At 40.7% G+C, this 20,535-nt stretch overlaps 1 protein-coding gene across 15 annotated transcripts in view; it reads right to left on the bottom strand.

The window, feature by feature from the left end:
- Positions 1 to 4,472: 4,472 nt before the first annotated feature.
- TNS3 (tensin 3) overlaps positions 4,473 to 20,535 on the bottom strand; it is a 258,158-nt gene continuing 242,095 nt past the window's right edge. For 13 of the 15 annotated variants that reach the window (XM_080581770.1, XM_080581763.1, XM_080581764.1 and 10 more), the window contains 7 exons: positions 20,211 to 20,306; positions 16,974 to 17,051; positions 15,475 to 15,552; positions 11,233 to 11,401; positions 9,836 to 9,904; positions 9,643 to 9,669; positions 4,473 to 7,867 (listed from right to left, as the gene is read on the bottom strand). In XM_080581770.1, the coding sequence (XP_080437896.1) occupies positions 7,723 to 7,867; positions 9,643 to 9,669; positions 9,836 to 9,904; positions 11,233 to 11,401; positions 15,475 to 15,552; positions 16,974 to 17,051; positions 20,211 to 20,306 (662 nt within the window). In that variant the 3' untranslated portion in view covers positions 4,473 to 7,722. Of the gene's footprint in view, positions 7,888 to 9,642; positions 9,670 to 9,835; positions 9,905 to 11,232; positions 11,402 to 15,474; positions 15,553 to 16,973; positions 17,052 to 20,210; positions 20,307 to 20,535 lie in introns of all 15 variants that reach the window. The other 2 variants (XM_080581767.1, XM_080581768.1) reach the window with 2 other exon arrangements.

Here is a 20,535-nt window from a genome sequence, read left to right as displayed (position 1 = left end):
GATTAAACAGATTACAGGTAAAGGTGACATTAAAGTGGGTGTCTGCTACAGGTCGCCTTACCAGTAAGAACAAGTGCACAAGGCCTTCTAAAGACAGCTAGAAGCAGCCTCGCCCTTGCAGGCCCTGGTCCTCATGGGGAACTTCTAAGAATCCTGTATCTATTGGAAAAACAACACAGTAAGACATAAGTAATCCAGGAGGTTCCTGGAGAGCATCAATGAAAACTTGTGACATAAGTGACAGAGGAGCCAATGAGAAGAGGTGTTCTGCTGGACCTAATACTCCTAATACTACAGTACAAGGTGGCTTATTGAGAATGTGAAGGTCAAAGTCAGCCTTGGCTGTAGTGACTGTGAGATTGTGGAGTTCAGGATCATGAGGGCTGGGAGGAGGGTGAAAAGCAAGATCACAACCCTGGAATTCAGGAGAGCAGACTTCAGCCTCTTCAAGGATCTTCTTTGTAGTGCCTCGTGATCATACACTGGAGGTAACATGGGTCTCAAGGAAGATAGTTAATAGTCAAGAATCATCTCCTCCAAGCTCAAGAGTCCAGCCCAATGTGCAGGAAATCAGGCAAAAAATGCCAGGAGGCTTGTGTGGATGAAGGAGGAGCTCCTAGCCAAATTCAAACATAAAAAGGATGCACACAGGGTGGAAACAAGGACAGGTAACCTGTGAGGAATATAGAAATATTGTCCAAACAACCAGGCAAGGAGTCTAAAAAGCTAAAGCTCAAATGGAATTGAATCCGTTTAGGTGTGTCAAGGGCAACAGAATGGCTTCTAGAAGTACATAGGTGACAAAAGGAAGAAAAAGGAAAATGTGGGCCTATTGCTTGAATGAAATGGGAAACCTGGTTATACAGGACAGTGAAAAAACAGAGGTACTGAATGCTTTCTTTGCCTTATTTTTTACTAGTACAACTGGCTTAGGAATCCTAGAGACCATGGGGAAAGGCTGGAGCAAGGAAGATGTACCCTTGGTGGAAGAGGATCCAGTCAGGGAATACTTAAGCAAACTGGACCTGGATCCTGATGAAATGCACCCAACAAGTGCTGAGGGAGCTGGCAAATGTCACTGTGAGGCCACTTGCAATCTCTGAATAACCCTGGTGAATGGGAGAGATGCCTGAAGACTGGAGGAAAGCAAATGTCACTCCTATCTTCAAAAACAGGTAAGAAGGCAGATCCAGGGAACTACAGATCAGCCATCCTCACCTGGATCCCTGGGAAGTGATGGAGCAGCTAGTCCTGAAAACCATTTCCAGGCACAAGAAGGACAAGAAAATCATCAAGAAGAGGCAGCATGTATTCAGCAAGGGGAAATCATGCTTGACCAATGTGATAAGATTCTACAATGAAATGACTGGCCTGATGGCTGAGGGGAAAGAAGTGGATATTGTCCTCCGGGACTTCAGTAAGGCCTTTGACATTGTGCCCCACCAGATCCTCGCAGAGAAACTGCTAATGCATAGGCTGGATGGGCAAGCAGTGAGATGGATCAAAAACTGACTGAACGGACTAGCCCAGATGGTAGTGATCCCTGGTGCAAAGGCTAGCTGGAGGCCAGTAACTAGAAGTATACCCCAGGGGTCACTACAGGGTCTAATCCCATTTAATATCTTCATTAATGACTTGGATGATGGGGCACCATGTACCCATAGTACTGGGCTTGATAACCCTTGTGGTGACATGTAATGGAAATGCCTTCTCAGTTCTCCAGCAAGATGATTAAAGCCCCTGACAGCTCCCCTTTGCCATCTTAGTAGTCTGCCAGACTAACAGGAGGTGCTTAATACCCACTTGTCATCAGAGCAGTGTCCCGCAGAAGACAAGAATCTCTGCACCAGCACAGAGGCAGGCACCGTGACCCAGCCACGCCAGGAGCAACCAGCGGAGGCCCCCAGACAAGAGACCTGCACCATCTGCCTGGGCCCGCTGGCTGACGCAGCTCGGCTGGACCCTGACAGAAAAGCCTCTTGAACCTGAAGAAGAAAATGCCTGCTGAGCTGAGAACTGCCAACCCAGGAGCCATACCACAGGGTGCAGCCCTTCAGGAACGGACTGCTCCAGCATGGCTGCTCTCACAGAGCAGCACAGGAAGCTTCTCAGACAAAAGGAGCTCCATTTGGGGTAAATGTCAGGCCCGCTTTAGACCATTTATACCTCTTACCCGTAAGAAGGCATAGGACAAGGGGGAATGGTCTTAAACTAAAAGAGGACAGACTAGGCATGAGGAGGAAATTCTTCACTGTAGAAGGGTGGTGAGGCACTGGAACAGGTTGCCAAGAGAAGTTGCGGATGCCCCATCCCTGGAGGTGTTCAAAGCCAGGCTGGATGGGGCCTTAGCCAACTTGATCTGGTGGGTGATATCCCTGCCTATGGCAGGGGGATTGGAGTTAGATGATCTTTAAGGTCACTTCCAGCCCAAGCTGTTCTTGGAGGCCTGTAGCTAGCGGTGTCCCCCTGGAATCAGTACTGGGTCCATTGTTGAACTTATTCATCAACAACCTAGACGACGGAATGGAGTGCACCCTCAGCAAGTTTGCAGATGACACAAAGCTCGGAGGAGTGGCTGATACCCCAGAGGGCTGTGCTGCCATTCAGAGGGACCTTGACAGGCTGGAGGGTTGGGTCGAGAGGAACCTCATGAAGTTCAGCAAGGGCAAGTGCAGGGTCCTGCACGTAGGGAAGAATAACCCCAAGCACCAGTACAGGCTGGGGGCTGACCTGCTGGAGAGCAGCTCTGCAGAGAGGGACCTGGGAGTCCTGGTGGACAGCAGGCTGACCACGACTCAGCAATGTGCCTTTGTGGCCAAGAAGGCCAACGGTATCATAGGCTGCATTCGAAAGAGTGTTGCCAGCAGGTCAAGGGAGGTGATCCTCCCCCTCTACTCAGCCCTGGTGAGGCCACACCTGGAGTCTTGTGTCCAGTTCTGGGCTCCCCAGTATCAGGGGGACATAGAACTTCTGGAGTGAGTTCAGAGGAGGACTGCGAAGATGATGAGAGGAATGGAGCTCCTGCCGTATGAGGACAGGCTGAGAGAACCGGGTCTGTTTAGCCTGGAAAAGAGAAGACTGAGGGGAAAACTCATTAATGTGTATAAATATCTGATGGGAGGGTGTCGAGAGGATGGAGCCGGTCTTTTCAGTTGTGCCCAGCAACAGGACAAGAAGCAACAGGCACAAACTGAAGCACAGGAGGTTCCGGCTGAATATGAGAGGGCACTTCTTTCCTGTGAGGGTGACAGAGCACTGGAACAGGTTGCCCAGAGAGGCAGAAGACTGAGGGGAGAAATCATTAATGTGTATAAATATTTGAGGGGAGGGTGTTGAGAAGATGGAGCCAGTCACTGTAGAAGAGTGGTGAGGCCCTAGAACAGGTTGCCCAGACAGGATGTGGAGTCTCCTTCTCTGGAGATATTCAAAACCCACCTGGATGCTATCCTGCGCAATCTTCTCTAGGTGATCCTGCTTGGCAGGAGGGTTGGACTAGATGATTTTCAGAGGTCCCTTCCAACCCCGCCCATTCTGTATTTCTCTGATTCTGTAAACTAGTCGTGAATACAGTTAGGATGAATATTAAAAGAAGATTTTTATACACTGGAGCAAACAGACCCCAAAGCAGCCTTCAAAGTGGAGCAATACCTGTACATGTGTACACAAATATATCTGAATTCAAGAATGGAATTTCAATAGAAAACTGGACTCTGACATAGAAGATCCACTGTGCTATTGCGTACTTGTCATCTGTTCCACATTATAATTCATTCTGATAAAGATTAATAATTTTGCAATTAATTCTCTCATGTTACACCTATGCATAAACCTCACAATGGTCTGTAGCAATGAATGACAGCCAAGCATACTTAATGAAAAACTGCCAGCCAACACCTCACAGAAAATGTATTAGCATGATATACCAGCGTTTATCACTCTCAGAAATAATCCCAATAAAACATGTATATAATCCAACACCTTCAATGTGTGGCTGATGCACAGATTTTGTACTCAGAGAACTATTTCAGTCAGGGCTTAGATATTGCTACCCCCCACTCCACCCACCCACACCTCCCAACCTCCACTTCTCCGGAAGTTTTTCCAGTGTAGTCACGGTAGAGGAACAGTGGCTACATTGGAGTCATTTAAATGGATACAGACATCTCAGAAGGTGACAACATATATTCTTCCTTCTTATAATGAAATATGCAATGCAGGCAAAAGGCACTTTTGTATTATTTTAAAAGCAAAAGATCTAGGAAAATCACATGCTCTGGCTAGACTTTAGCAGCTCAGACTCCGCAGAATTTTGTAGAGTCAGATTCCTGAAAGAAATCTTTAAAAAAACAAAGTTAAACCCTTACTTCTGCATGCAACCTGTTCTCACTTCACCAAGATTTCCCTCATTAACTGGTTTTGAATGCAAGAAAGTAACTTTCTTTCAGAACAGATTGTCCTGTAACATTGTATTGTGCAATTTCACTTTCATAATTTTATTATAATCTGAATATCTGAAGAAAAGAGAAAATGACTATACAAAGAATTTATAGAACATTCATTTACATACTGGAGACCTTTTGCTGCTTTACAGTTTGAAGAAAAAGACCCCAAAAAATCACTATTTTAGAAGGTAAATACAAGAAGGAAACATTAAAATTTTAATGATAATGTTGGATACATGGGAACCATGTAATTAAAAACATGACGCTTAGCATTTTTGTAGTATAACACTGTAAGATAATAGTATATTTAATAAGCAGGTTAATAGGAGCCTGGCTAAATACATGTGTCAACTTGCTGGCATTAGTTATGAAACTGCATATACACATCTACCAAAAACCTTGGAAAGCAAGTGCTGTATTAACTATTTAATCTTGTATTTGCCATGAACATAAGTTTCATGAATATCCTTCTACATACACTACACAATGGTACATACTGAACTGTTTTGCTTTCTGCAATTTTTAATTAATTAAAAAGCAAAAGCATGTGACAATTTACCATCCAAAGGAATGCATAATAGAAAAACTCCCTTAGAAACAGGGCAACTTCTTTTTCCTACTTACCAAATAGATCTGAACTCCCAGAAAACACCACCAAGAGTGGCAGCATTCATTTCCTTATGTTCCTGAATTCAGCATGCCTTAAGAACACATTAGGAATAAAAAAATAAAGCCTCAAATGGAAATGACAATATATGAGGAAAACATATGCTATATTTTCAGCCCGAAGGCCAACACTTGGTGTCTAATAAGACACGCTGAAATTTAAATGTCACCTACAAAAGTGAAAAAATATAAAAATTTCCTTCTCATTTGAATGCTCACAGCATATCAGATTTATTGCATAACATTTTTCTACTAGGAAAACTGACAATCTAATTGAGATGCCAGCTGATTAAATGCACTGGGCCCCACCTGGCTGAATAGATTAGGCAATTGGATTCTTGGTACACCAGGAGAATACTAAAAGGAAACTTCTCACGTTTCAAAAGAATCAAAGTTCCTAGAAATAAGAACTGCATTTTTGGAAAGTACATAAACACCATTTAAATAGTGTGGATAGTACATAAACACCATTTAATACCTCTGTGTCAGAAGAACAGAATTATTTGGTAAAAATCAGTGGCACTTGCCTTTGTTGCTTCAATGGTAGCTACAATGCTTTGGATTGCTTCACCCTTCTGCAACGTCCAATGCCCACTGTTACTAATACACCACTTCCTGGTCCAAATACATTGAACTTCAAATCCTTATTCTGTCTTTTCTGTCCCATCCTCCACCCCCACCCTACCTCCAATATAAAGTTATTTATACAAAACTGTTAACTAAACAATTTGGTAGTATTTTTTGCTGTGGTCACTGAATAATGTTTCCATGGTCCTAACAAATCAGGGAAATTAGGAAGAAAGCTATTAATGAAAAACAGATCATCATTTATACAAGCGTAGTTTATATAAACGTAGGGCAAACGTAGTTCAGATTGGTGGAACATTCTTACCATACAGCCCAGTGTTTTCCACTTGGTTTAGCCATTATTTAGGAAAAGAGGATGACAGGATTAAATACACAAAGTGGATACAGTTACTAGTTAACCCTGTGCCTCATGCATCCAGTATGCTGAATTCAGCATGTCACTTTAAACCTTAGGTTATTAACGTAATGTTGACAACCACACATGAAAGAAACAGAGGCAATGAAACTTTCAGTACTGTTACTCTGCAGTTGCTTTATTACCCTCAGTTCTGATACGGAGGTCTAGAACTGTTCTTTGGTGAATGGGAATTACACAGTAGACCTCCTTGTGAAAGCTTACCTTCCTTGTGAAGATTTCCGCTCTAACCTACTTTATCCATTTCCTGTAATTTATCATTGCTGTAAAGCTAATTAACATTTTGTTGTGCATTGAAAATACAGATTTGTTTAGAAAAATATACAGAGATATGTACAGGTGTGACAGCTGTACAAATCATGAAACAAATGATCTCAAGAAATGGGACAGAGTAACAAAATAAATTCCTTTGGGATCTCTTATCTCTATAAAGCATAAAAATAATTCCTACAGATTAATAAAAATTTAAAAACATAGCCCCAAAAGTTCAATAAAAAGGGGACTAAAAAAAAACCATTTACATAAGTATTCAAAGGGGGAACAAATGTTACTACCAAAACAGTATTGCAAAGAGACATGGAAATGGGTAGTAGCTTGTCACACAGTAAGACAAAAGTCAAAATATGAAACTCTGTTGTCTACAGCAAGGCACATGCTATACACACTTATGCAAAATACTGCTAAAGGGCAAAGCACAACATTCTTGTTTAAGGATATCTACACGATATATCAAGATCTGAGATTTACTATAAATAATTTGGTACCAGCAAAAATATATAAATTATAAAATTTTATTTGTTTTTCCCTCATTTTTATCCTGCAATTATTAAAACACAGTATCTTCCCTTAGCTCTTAGTATAAAAAATACAGAAAAAAAACAATCACAGAGTACATTTCCATGCAACTGATGTGTTTTTTTCTGCCACCTCTTCCCTATTTAAAATGATTCAAGTTAGAACTGCCCAGCCTTGCTTACACTAAATACAGAGCAATCTCCCTGAATATTCCACATTGCTGTTCCTTTCTAAGCAGAAATAAACTTGCACAAGCCTTCTTTTCACATACATATTCCCCTTCCTCCATTCAGTTCCCATCACTGATTCACATAAAGATGAAGAGAATAGCAAATGGTCTCCTCAGACCATCATTCTCTCAAGAACATGTTTGCAAGGCGTATAGCTACCATTGATGCAACTATGGCAAGTTTCTTTGTGGAGGTTATATGAAACCTTTGCTGCACTAAAAGGTAGCACAGTCTAGTGAGTGAATATTTCTGCTCCAATAAATGATGAGAAATTGCATGTGAACATATATTAGAAATCCTTCAGGAGAAAAGCTTTTCATTTATGCTTCATTCAGGTATGGGCTACATGGGTTTGGGTGGCAAACAGCTTCTTTTGCTCTGTCCTTTGAAATAAAAAGAAACAAAAAATGCTTTGCTAAGTAAGAGTCATCTTCAAAGAAAAGACTGAACTCTTGCAAACATAATGCGGGGAGACTGTCGTCTGCTTTCCTTCTTGGGAATAACATTGCTGCTGAACAGACTTCCTCTCACAGCACTTTCCTTCAATGAAGTCAGCGAAGAGCTCTGAGTCAGCGCTGGAAAGGTGTCACATCTTCTTCTGCGATCCGATCATGACCTTTGATACAAAGTTCACAATGGCACTGGCAGGTTGCTCTGGATCGTGTTCTGCAAATAGGTGGCACACATTGTCTGTGGCACTGCCTTGCTTCCTGGCAACAAACCCAAATACTCTGCAAGGGCAACAATCACACTGTATCAGAGAACAGACAGATATTGTCTCATTTCATAAAGCAAAAAAGATACTGTAGAAACCAAAACGACAAGGACAAATGCACAAATCATATTTCATCTGATGTAAAGGACAAGGTACTGTGTGACAGCTAAAAACAGTGGTCCAAATCACAGAATGGTTTGGGTTGCAAGAGAACTTAAAGATCACCTAATTCCAACCTCCCTGCCATAGGCAGGGACACTTTACACTAGACCAGCTTGCTCAAAGCCCCATCCAACCTGGCCTTGAACACTTCCAAGGATGGGGCATCCACAACTTCTCTGGGCAACCTGTTCCAGTGCCTCACCACCCTCAGAGTAACGAATTTCTTCCAAATACCTAATCTAAATCTACCCATTTTTAGTTTAAAGTCACTACTCCTTATCATATTACTACACCCCCTGACAAAGAATCCCTCTCCTGCTTTCCTCTAGGCCCCCTTTAGGTACCAGAAGGGTCCTATAAGGTCTCCCTGGAGCCTTCTCTTCTCCAGGCTGAATACCAACTCTCTCAGCCTCTCTTCATAGGAGAGGTGCTCCAGCCCTCTGATCATCCTCATGGCCCTCCCTTGGACTCATTCTAATACTTCCATGTCCTTCTTGTGCTGGGGGCCTCAGAGCTGAACACAGTCCTTCAGGTGGGGTCTCACAGGAGCGGAGTAGAGGGGGAGAATGACCTCCCTTGACCTGCTGGCCACACTTTTGATGCAGTCCAGGATACGGTTGGCTTTCTGGGCTGCAAGCCCATATTGACAGCTCACGTTGAGCTTCTCATCAACTAACACCACCATATCCATTCTCTGGCCAGCCTGTATTTCTGATTGGGATTGCCCTAGCCCACATGCAGGACCTTGCACTTAGCTTTGTTCAACTTCATGGGGTTCACACAGGCCCTCCTCTCAAGCCTGTCAAGGTCCTGCTGGGCGGCATCCCTTCCCTCCAGCGTATAATGTCACTTGTCCCCGCCCTCCCTTTAATACTAACCCATGGACTGCACCAGCCAAATCAGAAGCTCCTCCCTCAGTGGCTCAGGATGGCCAGAATCAGGTAAGCATACTATCCCCTTTCTTCTACTCTTTCTGGTTTGCATCCTGTACTGTTTGCTGTCAGTGTCATGCTACCATCTCTGGCAATATATTTAAGCTGACTCAGTACTGCTGTTCTCTTACCTATCTTTGAGTTGGGGAGTTTGGTGTGGTGAGAGGCGTGTGTTGGTGCAGGTAGAAGAAGGGTGTCAGGGAGGAGACAATGACGTTGGTATTCAAACAAAAACACTTTGCAGTCCACTGGTAATTATATATTTATGTCCGACACTAGTATTATTAGGATTGTTTTCATGTATGTGCTTTCAGGGAGGGGAGGGGGATTTTTTTTTTTTTAAAGCCAACAGTCTATGTGAAACAAGTAAGCTTCAGTTAGTTTTAGTGGCTAAGTGACACTCAACTGAATAGCAAATGGCTGTTTTCATTTCCAAAACTTTATGCAAATCAGACCTGCAATGTAAACAAACCATACTAACTCTGGTTCCAGCCATCCAACCATCACTTAATTAGGCCATTACTTGCAGAATTGCAGATGAACTAAATTGAGTCTAACTGCAATGGACAGAGAGTTTTACCTTTCTGCTTTCCCTTCTCCATCTGTGACAAAGGTAACTAGAAAGCTTACAAACTGATCACTGTAATGATATTCCTAAAACATTCAGTTACAAGAGACTCAGAGGGGTTCAACTTACTTTGCAGAAAGGCCATCTTTCATCCATCTTGACGTCCATAAGAAAGAAATGAGAAAAAAATAAAAGAAAAAAAAAGAATGGAGAAATAAAATCACACTTCCATTAGGTTTTGTTGTTTTGTTGGTTTTTTTTTTGTAGATAATTATACAAATAACATATATAACATATTAGAAATAGTACTTGTCTTGCTTACTTTCTGTCTTGTGGATCCAAGGCACAGAAAATAACAGTGTTGGCTGGATAATGTCGCCGAAAGAAAAGTCTGGATAGGAGGAAATAAAATATTTTAGAAATAGTTAAGATGCCTAAAATTTTAAGCAATGAACAGATCTAAAAAATCAACCATATTTAGTCTAAATTTAATAATGGCAATATATAGGTTTTATTATCTCTGAGTTTGTTTTAAAGCCAGATGAACTATATGAGTCATAGAACGGTTTCCATTGGAAGGGACTGTAAAGATCACCTAATTCCAACCCCACTGCCACGGGAAGGGATACCTCCCACTAGATCAGGTTGATCAAAGCCCCATCCAACCTGGCCTTGAACACTTCCAGGGATGGGGCATCCACAACTTCTCTCAGCAACCTGTTCCAGTGCCTCGCAACCCTCATTAGGAAGAATTTTTCCCTAATGTCTCATCTAAATCTACCCTTTTTTAGTTTAAAACTGTTACCCCTTTCCCTATCACTACATTCCCTGATAATGAGTCCCTCTCCATGAACTGCTCCAACCAAATAAATCCATATTTAAAAGAGTAACTTTAAGTTTTGGACCATAAGAAATCTGACCCTAAAGCAAAGAAAAAGAACTAGAAGTATGACTTTTTTTTTCTAAAGACTGACTGCTTATATACTATATTAGTGGGAAATACAACTTCTTGGAACTTGTGAATAATTTGATTAAGTTGCTAAATATAAGGACTCCTAGGTGTTATGATTTAAGGTTTTGTCTTTGATTTGCTACAAATGGTTTCAGAACCCATGGAACTAGGAAGTCTCGTCTTTTTTTTTCTTTTTTTTTTTTAATTCATAATAAATTCCTGTCATCCCTCCACTATAATGGTCAGTTTTCAAATCTAAATACTTTTTAGTAGCCCTAATAGCATTCAGTACAGAGTAAATATAAATTATTTTTTTATCAAAGTAATTTACATGTACTAGGCTATCCAAAGCACTATTTCAAATACTGGCAGCACACACTGCTCATTCAGGCTCAGTTCAGTTATACTGGTGAAGGATACTGTGAAGATAAATTACTTCACTGAATAGACTGAATATCAAATGCTCTAAAAGCATTACTTCCCATTTTTCTGAAAAATAACTACAATGAAAAAAATGCCATGGCAAAGTAACCTTCCAGAGACAGAAACTGCCATGTGGAAGAAATGCCTACATCTTAAAATATTCATCCTCCAGTACTGCAGGTTGCTGGCAACCTCGAGGGATAGCAGACATTGTTGTTCTTTACGCAATCCTAATATCATCTGAAACAGAGACTGTAGAACATAACTAGAAAAACAACTCAACAGCAAGTGACATTTGTTGGAGACAAGGACAGATACTCTCTCCCCATTCTTCTTTTGCTTACTTTCTTTGATTATCTGTCAGTGTGATTCCCTGTGCAGACACCTTGAAATGGACAACAGTTGAGATGGGAGAAGGATCTTGCATCAGCGTCAAACTCAAGGCTTTCTGTACTGCCTGGTAACCTGTGAGGGACTCCATCTCCACCGAATTCAGATACCAAACATTACACGCTGTAATGAAAGATGGAAAATACTTTGGGAGGTCATTACATCAAAGCAAGCAGACAGGAATCTTCTGAACAACACCAAATAAAATGTAAATTTTCCACCTTTACAAAGTGAACAGAGAAGATTGACAAAAAAAACACCACATCTATTTGTACCTCACCATGTCCCACTGTTGCTTCATATTTTAAGATGATAATTCTGGAGTTCATTTTTGGAGCCTTTTACTGCCCCATTGTTTTTAATTCAGTTACAACAGCCAATGAGAAAATACACATTTTCTTCAGTATAAATTGATACATTTCACATTTTCAAATGGTGTTTGTTACCTTCAAAGGAAACCATTCACTCGTTTAGCAAGACAGTAACAGTTTTCTCCCCTCAAAGAACTGAGGATTGCTGCAAAATTCATATCTCAGTAATTCTGTACTGCTTTGTATGTTTAGTAATTTTAGGGCAAACAAAGCAACTTCCAAATTGAATTAACTACTCAATATATTAGATTGATTCTTTACCTCTGCATGCACTTATTTTAGGAGCCCTTTTCTTCTCCTACAGATATTAGTATCTTCTGGTATATCTCTATAAAAAGTAGCTCATTGGTTTCTAAAGCTACCAAACAGTTAATTTATTTTTTAATCTGGTCTCAAAACAAATCTGCAGTGACCAATAGGACCGTAAGTATTAATATTATATGGCACTATATAATAGTACTGTAATACTGTATCGCACTGTATAGTATTATACAGTAAAAATGGCATACAGTATTATGTAGTATTAATTATTAAGGTTGTATAGTATTAAAAGAAGTATTCACATGATTAATTACTTTCAACTTGTGTAAAGTCAAAGTTACAAGCAGATTAATAACATTTTTGAAACTGAAAAGTTCTCTTAGTCTTATTCTACAGCACAAGAAATAATTAAACACATCCATAACTGAACACTGATACCAACAGACTTTGTGTTTTGGTTAAAACATTTGTGTAAGTATACAGGAATGAATTTACAACTCTGGCAGCAGATGTATGCAAACTGCCATGCTAATATTTGATTTGTTATCAATTTAGCCTGCCTTGCCAACCTTACTATGAAAGCAAAGATTAAATGAAAAAGCTCCTCTTTTCATATGGCTATTCTGTAATTTGACTAAAGCCTTTTCTTGATACTATTTACATAAAATACACAGCTAGACACTGACACTTTCAAAACAACGAAGCAGTCATCAATTTACAGACTGCATAAGTGTAAGTTTGATTCCATCATGGCTATCAGCCCAGTAACTTCAAGCTCTGGAGGTTGTCAGTGAAAGAAGGGATCTAGAGATTTGATTTATCTGATTTGTAAGTGAAAGGATTCGGAAATGTATTCGTGCATTGGCATGCTAGTTTCAATAACTTTGTTTGAAACAATCACTATACAATTCATACAGAGAGGCCTTCTTCACTAAATTACGTACTGCCATGTCTACCCAAAATTGTGAATAACATTCCAAACCATAAACTTTCTTATTCTCACATGATTACTGTGTATGTTTGCTACAGACCTAAAAAGCTCTTCGTTAAAACTCTGAGCTTTTCCCACCAAAGGAAGCTTGCCATGTTCCCCAGCCACATTCCTCACCCCTTTTGAAGCTCATATAAAGGGTTTCCCTTCCTTTGCAACAGCCATTTCACTGGCATCAAGAGACCTTCTACATGACCTAGCCAACCTTACTGTCTAGATTGCCATTAGTGTGATAGCTCAAAAGCAGTCAATAAATACAGTAGATTCCTTTACTTGCGTAGCACAAAAATAGTAAATTGTATCTTTTTCTAAAGTTCTCTAAAGTGTAAAAATGTCAGATTAAAAAGTAGAATACAGAAAAGGAAAGGTGGTGAGAAAGGCTGAAATATTTCTCACTTCAGAACGTCATGTATGTATGGTCTGATCTAGACAGTTGATGGGTTATCAAATGACAGCAATCCCACAGAAACCGTATTCAAAATTAGAATGAAAGGAAGATGCTTGTATCTTTCCTGTAAAGTTGCTGCTCTTATCTTTCATGAGTGGCATTTGTAGTCATGTCTGTGCTACCACTGATAGCTATGCAATACGGCCAGCTTGAGTATCCCATGCTGCTTTTATACTGGGAATGTGCTTTGTCCAGAACACTAAATCCCTTCACTCTACTAGTGGAAACAGGTATGAAGAACTTGGACTTATCTGAGGCACAAAATTTGGCTGTCAAACAGGAAAGTTAATAAAACGAGGTCTGTTTTAGGGAAAAGCCACTTATCTGTATAGTTTCTAGACTTTGGTTGTCAATCTCTGGGATTTGTAGTTTAGCTTCTGCATTTAGATAATGATTGGAAATGCCTATTAGGTTTTTCAGGCAGCTATATAAATCATCATTCTAGGAAAAACATCTTTTTTTGCTTGTGCAGTGAGAAAAGGGTGGGGTGGAGAAGGGTAGGGAAATGTTTGGCAGGGAAAAACTGCATCTTATTTGACTAAACTACAGGTGCCCACACAAGCTTAGATGTTTAGAAAAGAAATAGTTTACATGTGTCAGTGAGGAACTCGACAACTGGAAAGCTATCAACTGGATAGGGATCTCTGAAACACAGAAAATCAGTGGGAAATAATGTGTCAAGGCAAAAGACTGACAGTATCTCCTAGCTACCTTATCTAGTCATGTTCCAACTCCTTGTTTAAAAACAAAACCAACAAGACAGAAAAAATATATATACTGTTTCCCAAATGATCCATGATGTGACAATCCCCATAAGGAGTTATCTGAATACTGCCCCAAATGGTGTAAGAATTATTTCTTTTTATTTGAAAAGCCTTGCCCAACCGAAGAGAAACCAGCATTTCTAAAAAGATAGCTTGTGCCCATTTTGCTGAGTTTTCAAGAGAAGTCTTTTAATTCATTTTCCTTGGCTTTTGCTCTGTTGGCTACAACAAACACCATCAGCACTGTTATACAGAAAGGTCAACAGGTGCTCATTCCTGGCACAGCGTCACTAAGGCCAGCCATTGCCTCAAATGCTTGATTAGAGCATTTGAAGTAATACTGCAAATTTTTAAGTCAAATTGCTGCATAAGCAAGAGCAACACACACACTCTCTAGAACTCCTCAGCTTGGCAAGTGCCCCATGCAGAAGCATCCCAAAATGGGTTAAGGGCAATGAGACAGCATTCTGATAAAGGCACGCCTGGCTGCAACATTTTTGCTTGTGGCTCTAGTTGTAGGCTAAACTCAAGGAGGAGCATCAAACATAGTGTATTCGCCTGCTCTAATGGGACTAAATCATAGAATCATAGAAACATTAAGGTTAGAAGAGACCTTCAAGATCATCTGGTCCAACCATCACCCTACTACCAATATCAACCACTAAACCATGTCCCCTAGTGCCATGTCCCCAGCACCACATCATTTGGTGGTAACTTCGTCAGGATTCTTCTGTTATATCACTAAAATGATGGTAATACAACTTAATTTGCAGAATGGATACTGCAGTATGCATAAGAATTCATAGAACAGCATCCAGTGGAAAAGGTACTGGGTATTTCCTAACAGCATGCATCATCAAGCACATGGCAATGTTTTTATTTTTTTTTGCTTGTTTGTTTTTTCAGATTTATTGGTGGATAAGCATTTTTCAGTGGTATTTTTTACTTCTATGCTGAGAATTTAACCCTACCGAACACTTTCATTTGTTGCCATTTGCAGACCTCATAGTTCAAGAACTTTCACGGAACACAGGTTGAAAACATCTTCTCAAAGTTTATCATTATGAAATTAATGTCACTGCTTACAAATTGCTGTGCTTGAACGAACCCATGAGTACTTCAAATTGTCATGGGACACACAATGGGAAAGCAGATACAAGGTTGTACAACTTAGAAGCTAGTTACAGAAAAGAGAAAGAACTTTGTATATATCCTCACAGTGCCCTTTACACTTCTGCACAGTACTGTAAATATAACTATTTTCTTTAATCATCCTTCAGTCCAGTCTTAGCATCAGTTTTTCCCAGCCTGTAAAATATAACACTTAGTGACAGTCAAATGCAAGGGGAAAGTTTACTAACCTGCACCCTGCTTGAGAAGTTCTGTTGCTGAGTTTGCAGCAGTCTGCGGAGAAGTTTCTGCTATCTCTTCCAATGGATCTGAGAACAGAAAACACTATCCATGTCTTGTTTGTACTTGGATAGACAAAGCAATGCACATGGTCAAGTATAAGTCTAGCTTTTGTAAATGTGATTTCGTGTACTGGATAAGTCTTGGCCAGAAACATTAAACAATCTTGCATCTGCACCTATAACCACTCATACCATGTGGCTCTGTTGTTGTTTTTTTTGTTTTGTTTTGTTTTTGTTCTGCATCATTTTTTACCTCCAGTGCTGCAGGAGGGATGTTCAACATTTATTTCCTAATAGTCACAGGCATAATTACATATACATGCCGGAGGTACAGAAGTGCTACCACATTAAAAACTATTAAGAACTATATTCCCTCACAACAAGCTTGAAGTTTTCAAAATAGTGCAATTTTAATTCTGTAATTTGTATATTTCACACTAATTTAGGTACATGGTTTGTTTCCGAGATTAAATAAATTAATTGTCTTTTGATTTGGAAGATAACAACATAATTTTTCTTTCTTCTTTCTTATGTAGAACGCAAATATCTAAACTGTAAAAGCAGCAGCAGAATACTTGCCTCCAAATCTTCTGTTAAAATTAGTGAGAAAGCTGTACATCTGTATGTTATTTCAATTATATAAAAGTGTGTAAAATATCTCCCAGTGCTGTATTTAACATTACATATACTGACTTTGAATACATTCAAATGAGGAAGATATCCAGGACAAGGCAAAAGTTTCAGTTCTATACCTCTGCCAGAACAGCAAGAGCCGAGGAGGACAAGAACAAGACTTACAGAGGATCTCTGCACATACATACCACTGCATGCTTTTACGCTAAAAGATTTCATTAATATATTTGCATGAGTCAAATGCTGTGTTGGAGCACTGACATATGGTCTTTAACAAAAGCTTGAAGAGTTCAATAAAAAACCACAGGAACGTTTCACATTTCAATAATACACCTGGTGTTAACTTCATGTGGGAAAATAGCAGACTGAATTATGGGGAAAGCATAGGTGTATTCTGCTGTGGTCTTAGAGTGGTTTATGAAATCATCATTACCAAAATTAGAATTACAGTCCCATGATGCAACACTGGCTCCTTGATCATTTACTTAAACAATATTTGGACCTAGGTAAACTGCTGCTTCCTTCCTGCCAGCATCATATACACATCATATACACAGCACTTTCTGTCCTTCACCCACTTGACTTCCCTGAAGCCCTAGGTGGTAACCCCGAGCTGCATGAGTGATTACATCTAACCTCACAGAGGTGCAATTTCATATCTGAGAAGTACATTTGTCTTCCTACACGATAGATTACTGTGCTAAATTCTGTGACTCTCGTATGATAATGATTGGAACATCACAGTACTAGTCTGCTCACAACTTTGAAGCAAAGCCTTGGCTGGGCATATCTCTTCTGTACTATAACAAGCATACCTCTGTCTGGGATGAGGAGCTTACAGGGCAATGCCAGTGGAGTAATGGAATGCTGGTATACCAGAGCAGTCAAACTCCCTGTGGTCAGAAATTAACAAGATATATAAGATTAACTTGGTGGACAAAAATAACACTTAACAGTTATGCTGGCTTTCAAATATTTTATTGACCAAGCCCCCATCCCCCTTCATACATACATACACAAATTTCCTTTAAAAATATTTTTGTGGCACCTAACCCAAGATCTTTTTTGCTCAACTTAAGTGGATTTGTGTTCCCCAGCGCTGTTCCAGTTGCACGTACTTAACTAAAGTCATTAATCACAATCATACAATCCCTTTCTTTGCTTAGACGTATTACTGAAATCCTAATCTAAATGTCTGCTTCAAATGGAAAAAGTGCAAAGATGATACAAACAATAACACATGGATGTCACTAATTTCCTTTCAATGCTCTTAATATCTGCTACATTTTAATGTAGCAAATGTAGTAAAACCTTATGAAGAAAGTAAGAGCACAAGGGGTCAATGCTATGCAATGAAGAAGTGAAAGAGTGAGCTCTACTTCTTAGCCACCCAGCTTCCGTTGTCTAGTGCTTTGTCTACATGTGCCTCTATTGTACATTTATAAAAGCATAAAAGATGGCCTAGGCAAAAGCTCCCCCGCCCAATTCAACACTGATATACATAATATTCTCTATTAAATTATCTTTCTTTTAATTAGTGCCATAAACTCTGATTTTTTTTTACCACTTTTACCATTCAGACTTGGCTTCAATTAAAATAACTGTTAGTCATCCTCGCCATTAGCATGTAAGACCATATATCCTGACAAAATTCAATCCGTCTTTACTTCAAACAGAATTTAGTCATTTTACACTTGCACGTTTTACGATAGAAAATTCCTTCACGAGTATATTGGGTGTAAATAGTAAGGTTTGGTAGCATGAGGAGAGGCGAGAGCTGCCCCATGCCAGTTCCAGCTGGCTCCAATGGCCCCACAACAGAGCATGGATGAGTCCCTCAGCCAAGCTGGTGGCACCTCTGCAGAAATGTATTTAAGAAAGGGCAAAAAGAGCTGCACAGAGGCAATGAGAGAACAAAAAGCATGCAATACAGCAGAAGGAAGACCAAGGTCAGAGAAGGAAGAGAAGGAGCTGCTTCATACGCCTGATCTGAGATCCACCACACTGCCATCCGTGGATGACCCCACACCAGAGCAAGTGGATATTTCCTGAAGGAACTGCAGCCTGTGGAGAGCTCGTATTGAAGCAGATTTTTTTTTCCTGAAGCATGGCAGCCCATGAGAAGAACCCATGATCCAGCAGTTGAAAAGTGGGAGATGGAAGAAGTAGCAGAGAGAAATTGTTAGGTACTGACCAAATTCCAACCCCATCCCCTCCTGTTCCACCTTGGGTAGGATAGGAGTTGAGGAATCTGGGATGAAAAAGTGAAATTGAGCTTAGAAAGGGCAGAAGGAAAGGTGTTATTTTAATGTTCGTCTTTGTTTCTCAGTACATGAATCTACTGGCAATAAACTAAATCAATTTTCCCCAAGTCACATCTGTTTTCTCATTGTAGTAACTGGTAAGCAATCTTCCTGTCTTTATCTTGACACATGAGCTTTGTAATCCTGCTTACCTCACCTGTCCAACTGAGGTGGAGGAATCAGTGAGCAGCTGGATGGGTATTCTGCTGTTTACTATAATGTGTAATGAGCTTTCATTGTATTATGGCTGAAATGCCATAATGCACTTTTTTCTATGTGAACGTCCCACTCTGTTGTCATTTTAGCTACACTGTATAAATACAGTACAAGTCAAAATAAGGCAAAGGTCCTGAGTAAATAAGGCCCTCAACATTCATATAGCTAAGTATAGTGGGTTTACATGGCAAGGTTTTGGTAGCAGAGGGCTGTAGGCACGACTTTTATGAAAAGAATCCAGAAGCTGCCCCATGTGAGATAAGGGCCAGCTCCAGCCAGCTCCAAAGGGACCCACTGCTGCACAGAGCCAAGCCCATAAGCAATGTTGTTTGTGCATCTGTGAGAGCATATTTAAGAAAGGGGGAAAAAAAAGAAAACAAAAAGCAACAACAACAACAAAAACTGCTGCACAACAGCGGCTCGGAGAGTAAGGAGGGAGAACCAGCCCTGCAGCCCCCAAGGTCAGTGCAGCAGGAGGGCAGGAGGAGCAGCAGTTCCCCTGCAGCCTGTGGAGAGGCCCCTGGTGGAGCAGGCTGTCCCCCTGCAGCCCATGGGTCCCACAGCGGAGCAGATCTCCACGCTGCAGCCCGTGGAGGAAACCACAGTGGAGCGGGTGGATCTGACCTGAAGGAGGCTGCGGCCTGTGAAGAACCCCCAGTAGAACATACACAGGGAACTAGAACAGACAACCTGCAGCCCATGGAGAGGGGACCACACAGGAGCAGCTGACCTGGCAGGAGCTGCTTCTCGTGGGGGACCCATGTTGGAGCAGTTTGATCCTGACGGATGGACCCCATGGTATAGACCCATATTTGGAGCAGTTCTTGAAGAGCTGCTGCCTGTGGGCAGCCCCCGCAGGATTGGTTCGGGGAGGACTGCATCCCGTGGGAGGGACCCCACATTAGAGCAGGGGCAGAGAGTGACTGTGAAGGTGCAGCAGAGGCAAAGTGCTATAGACTGACTGCAACACCCTTTCCCCTGTTTCCCTGTGCTGCTCAGGGTGAGGAGGTGGAAGAGGGTGGATGGGGGAGAAGGTGTTTTTGGTTTCTTTACTTTGTTTCTTACTTGTCTAGCCTGTTACTAATAGACAATAAATTTGATTAATCCCCCTATGTTGAGTCTGATTTGTCTGTGACAATAATTGTTAAGTAATCTCCTTGCCCTTATCTCAATCCTTGAGCCCTTTTCATCATATTTTCTCCCCTTTCCCTTTGAGGACAGCGAGTGGAGCAGTTGTGGTTTACTCACCTGCACACCTGAGTAAAACCACCACACTAAGCTATCTGCAGCAATGTTGGTAGTGGTTGATAAGCATGACAGCTGGAAGCTTGAAGTGCCAGAGTGCCCTGCAGATATTCTTAACATAAATGTGTACAAGGTTGCTATTACAACAACCCTAGAATGGGTTCCTACAGAAATCTTCAAGACTTGAGCAAAGTATTCTCTCATCTCCACTCCACTGAAGTCTGTAAAACATCTCTGGCAAATGCAAACTATTTCCAATTTCTGTGCCCCGTGATGCACAGTACTTACCAAAGTATGGTTCATTTGGGCATCCTTTCAAGCGCACCCCCTTCTGAGTGCATTCAATCAGAAAATGCCTTACAAGCTCATTCGACAAATCTCCAACTGTGTTAAAAAAGAACAAGAAAGGGCATGAAGAGAAGCAAAGAACAGAGTAGTCTCACAAATTAGCAGGTCTTTATGAAGCAGTTTTCCACATTAACACCAAATGTTTTATACAAAGCATGCCAAACACATTAGAGCTGCTCTGCTGCAAGATTACAAGATGCAGTAAAAAGGGAATTCTGGGAAAAAAAAAAAAAAAAAAAAACAAGCAGACAGCTCGCTTTAGATA

The sequence above is a fragment of the Anser brachyrhynchus genome, assembly GCF_964034855.1.
Source record: "Anser brachyrhynchus genome assembly, chromosome: 2".
NCBI classification, from domain to species: Eukaryota; Metazoa; Chordata; class Aves; order Anseriformes; family Anatidae; genus Anser; species Anser brachyrhynchus.
This window is presented reverse-complemented; position numbering and strand designations above follow the sequence as displayed.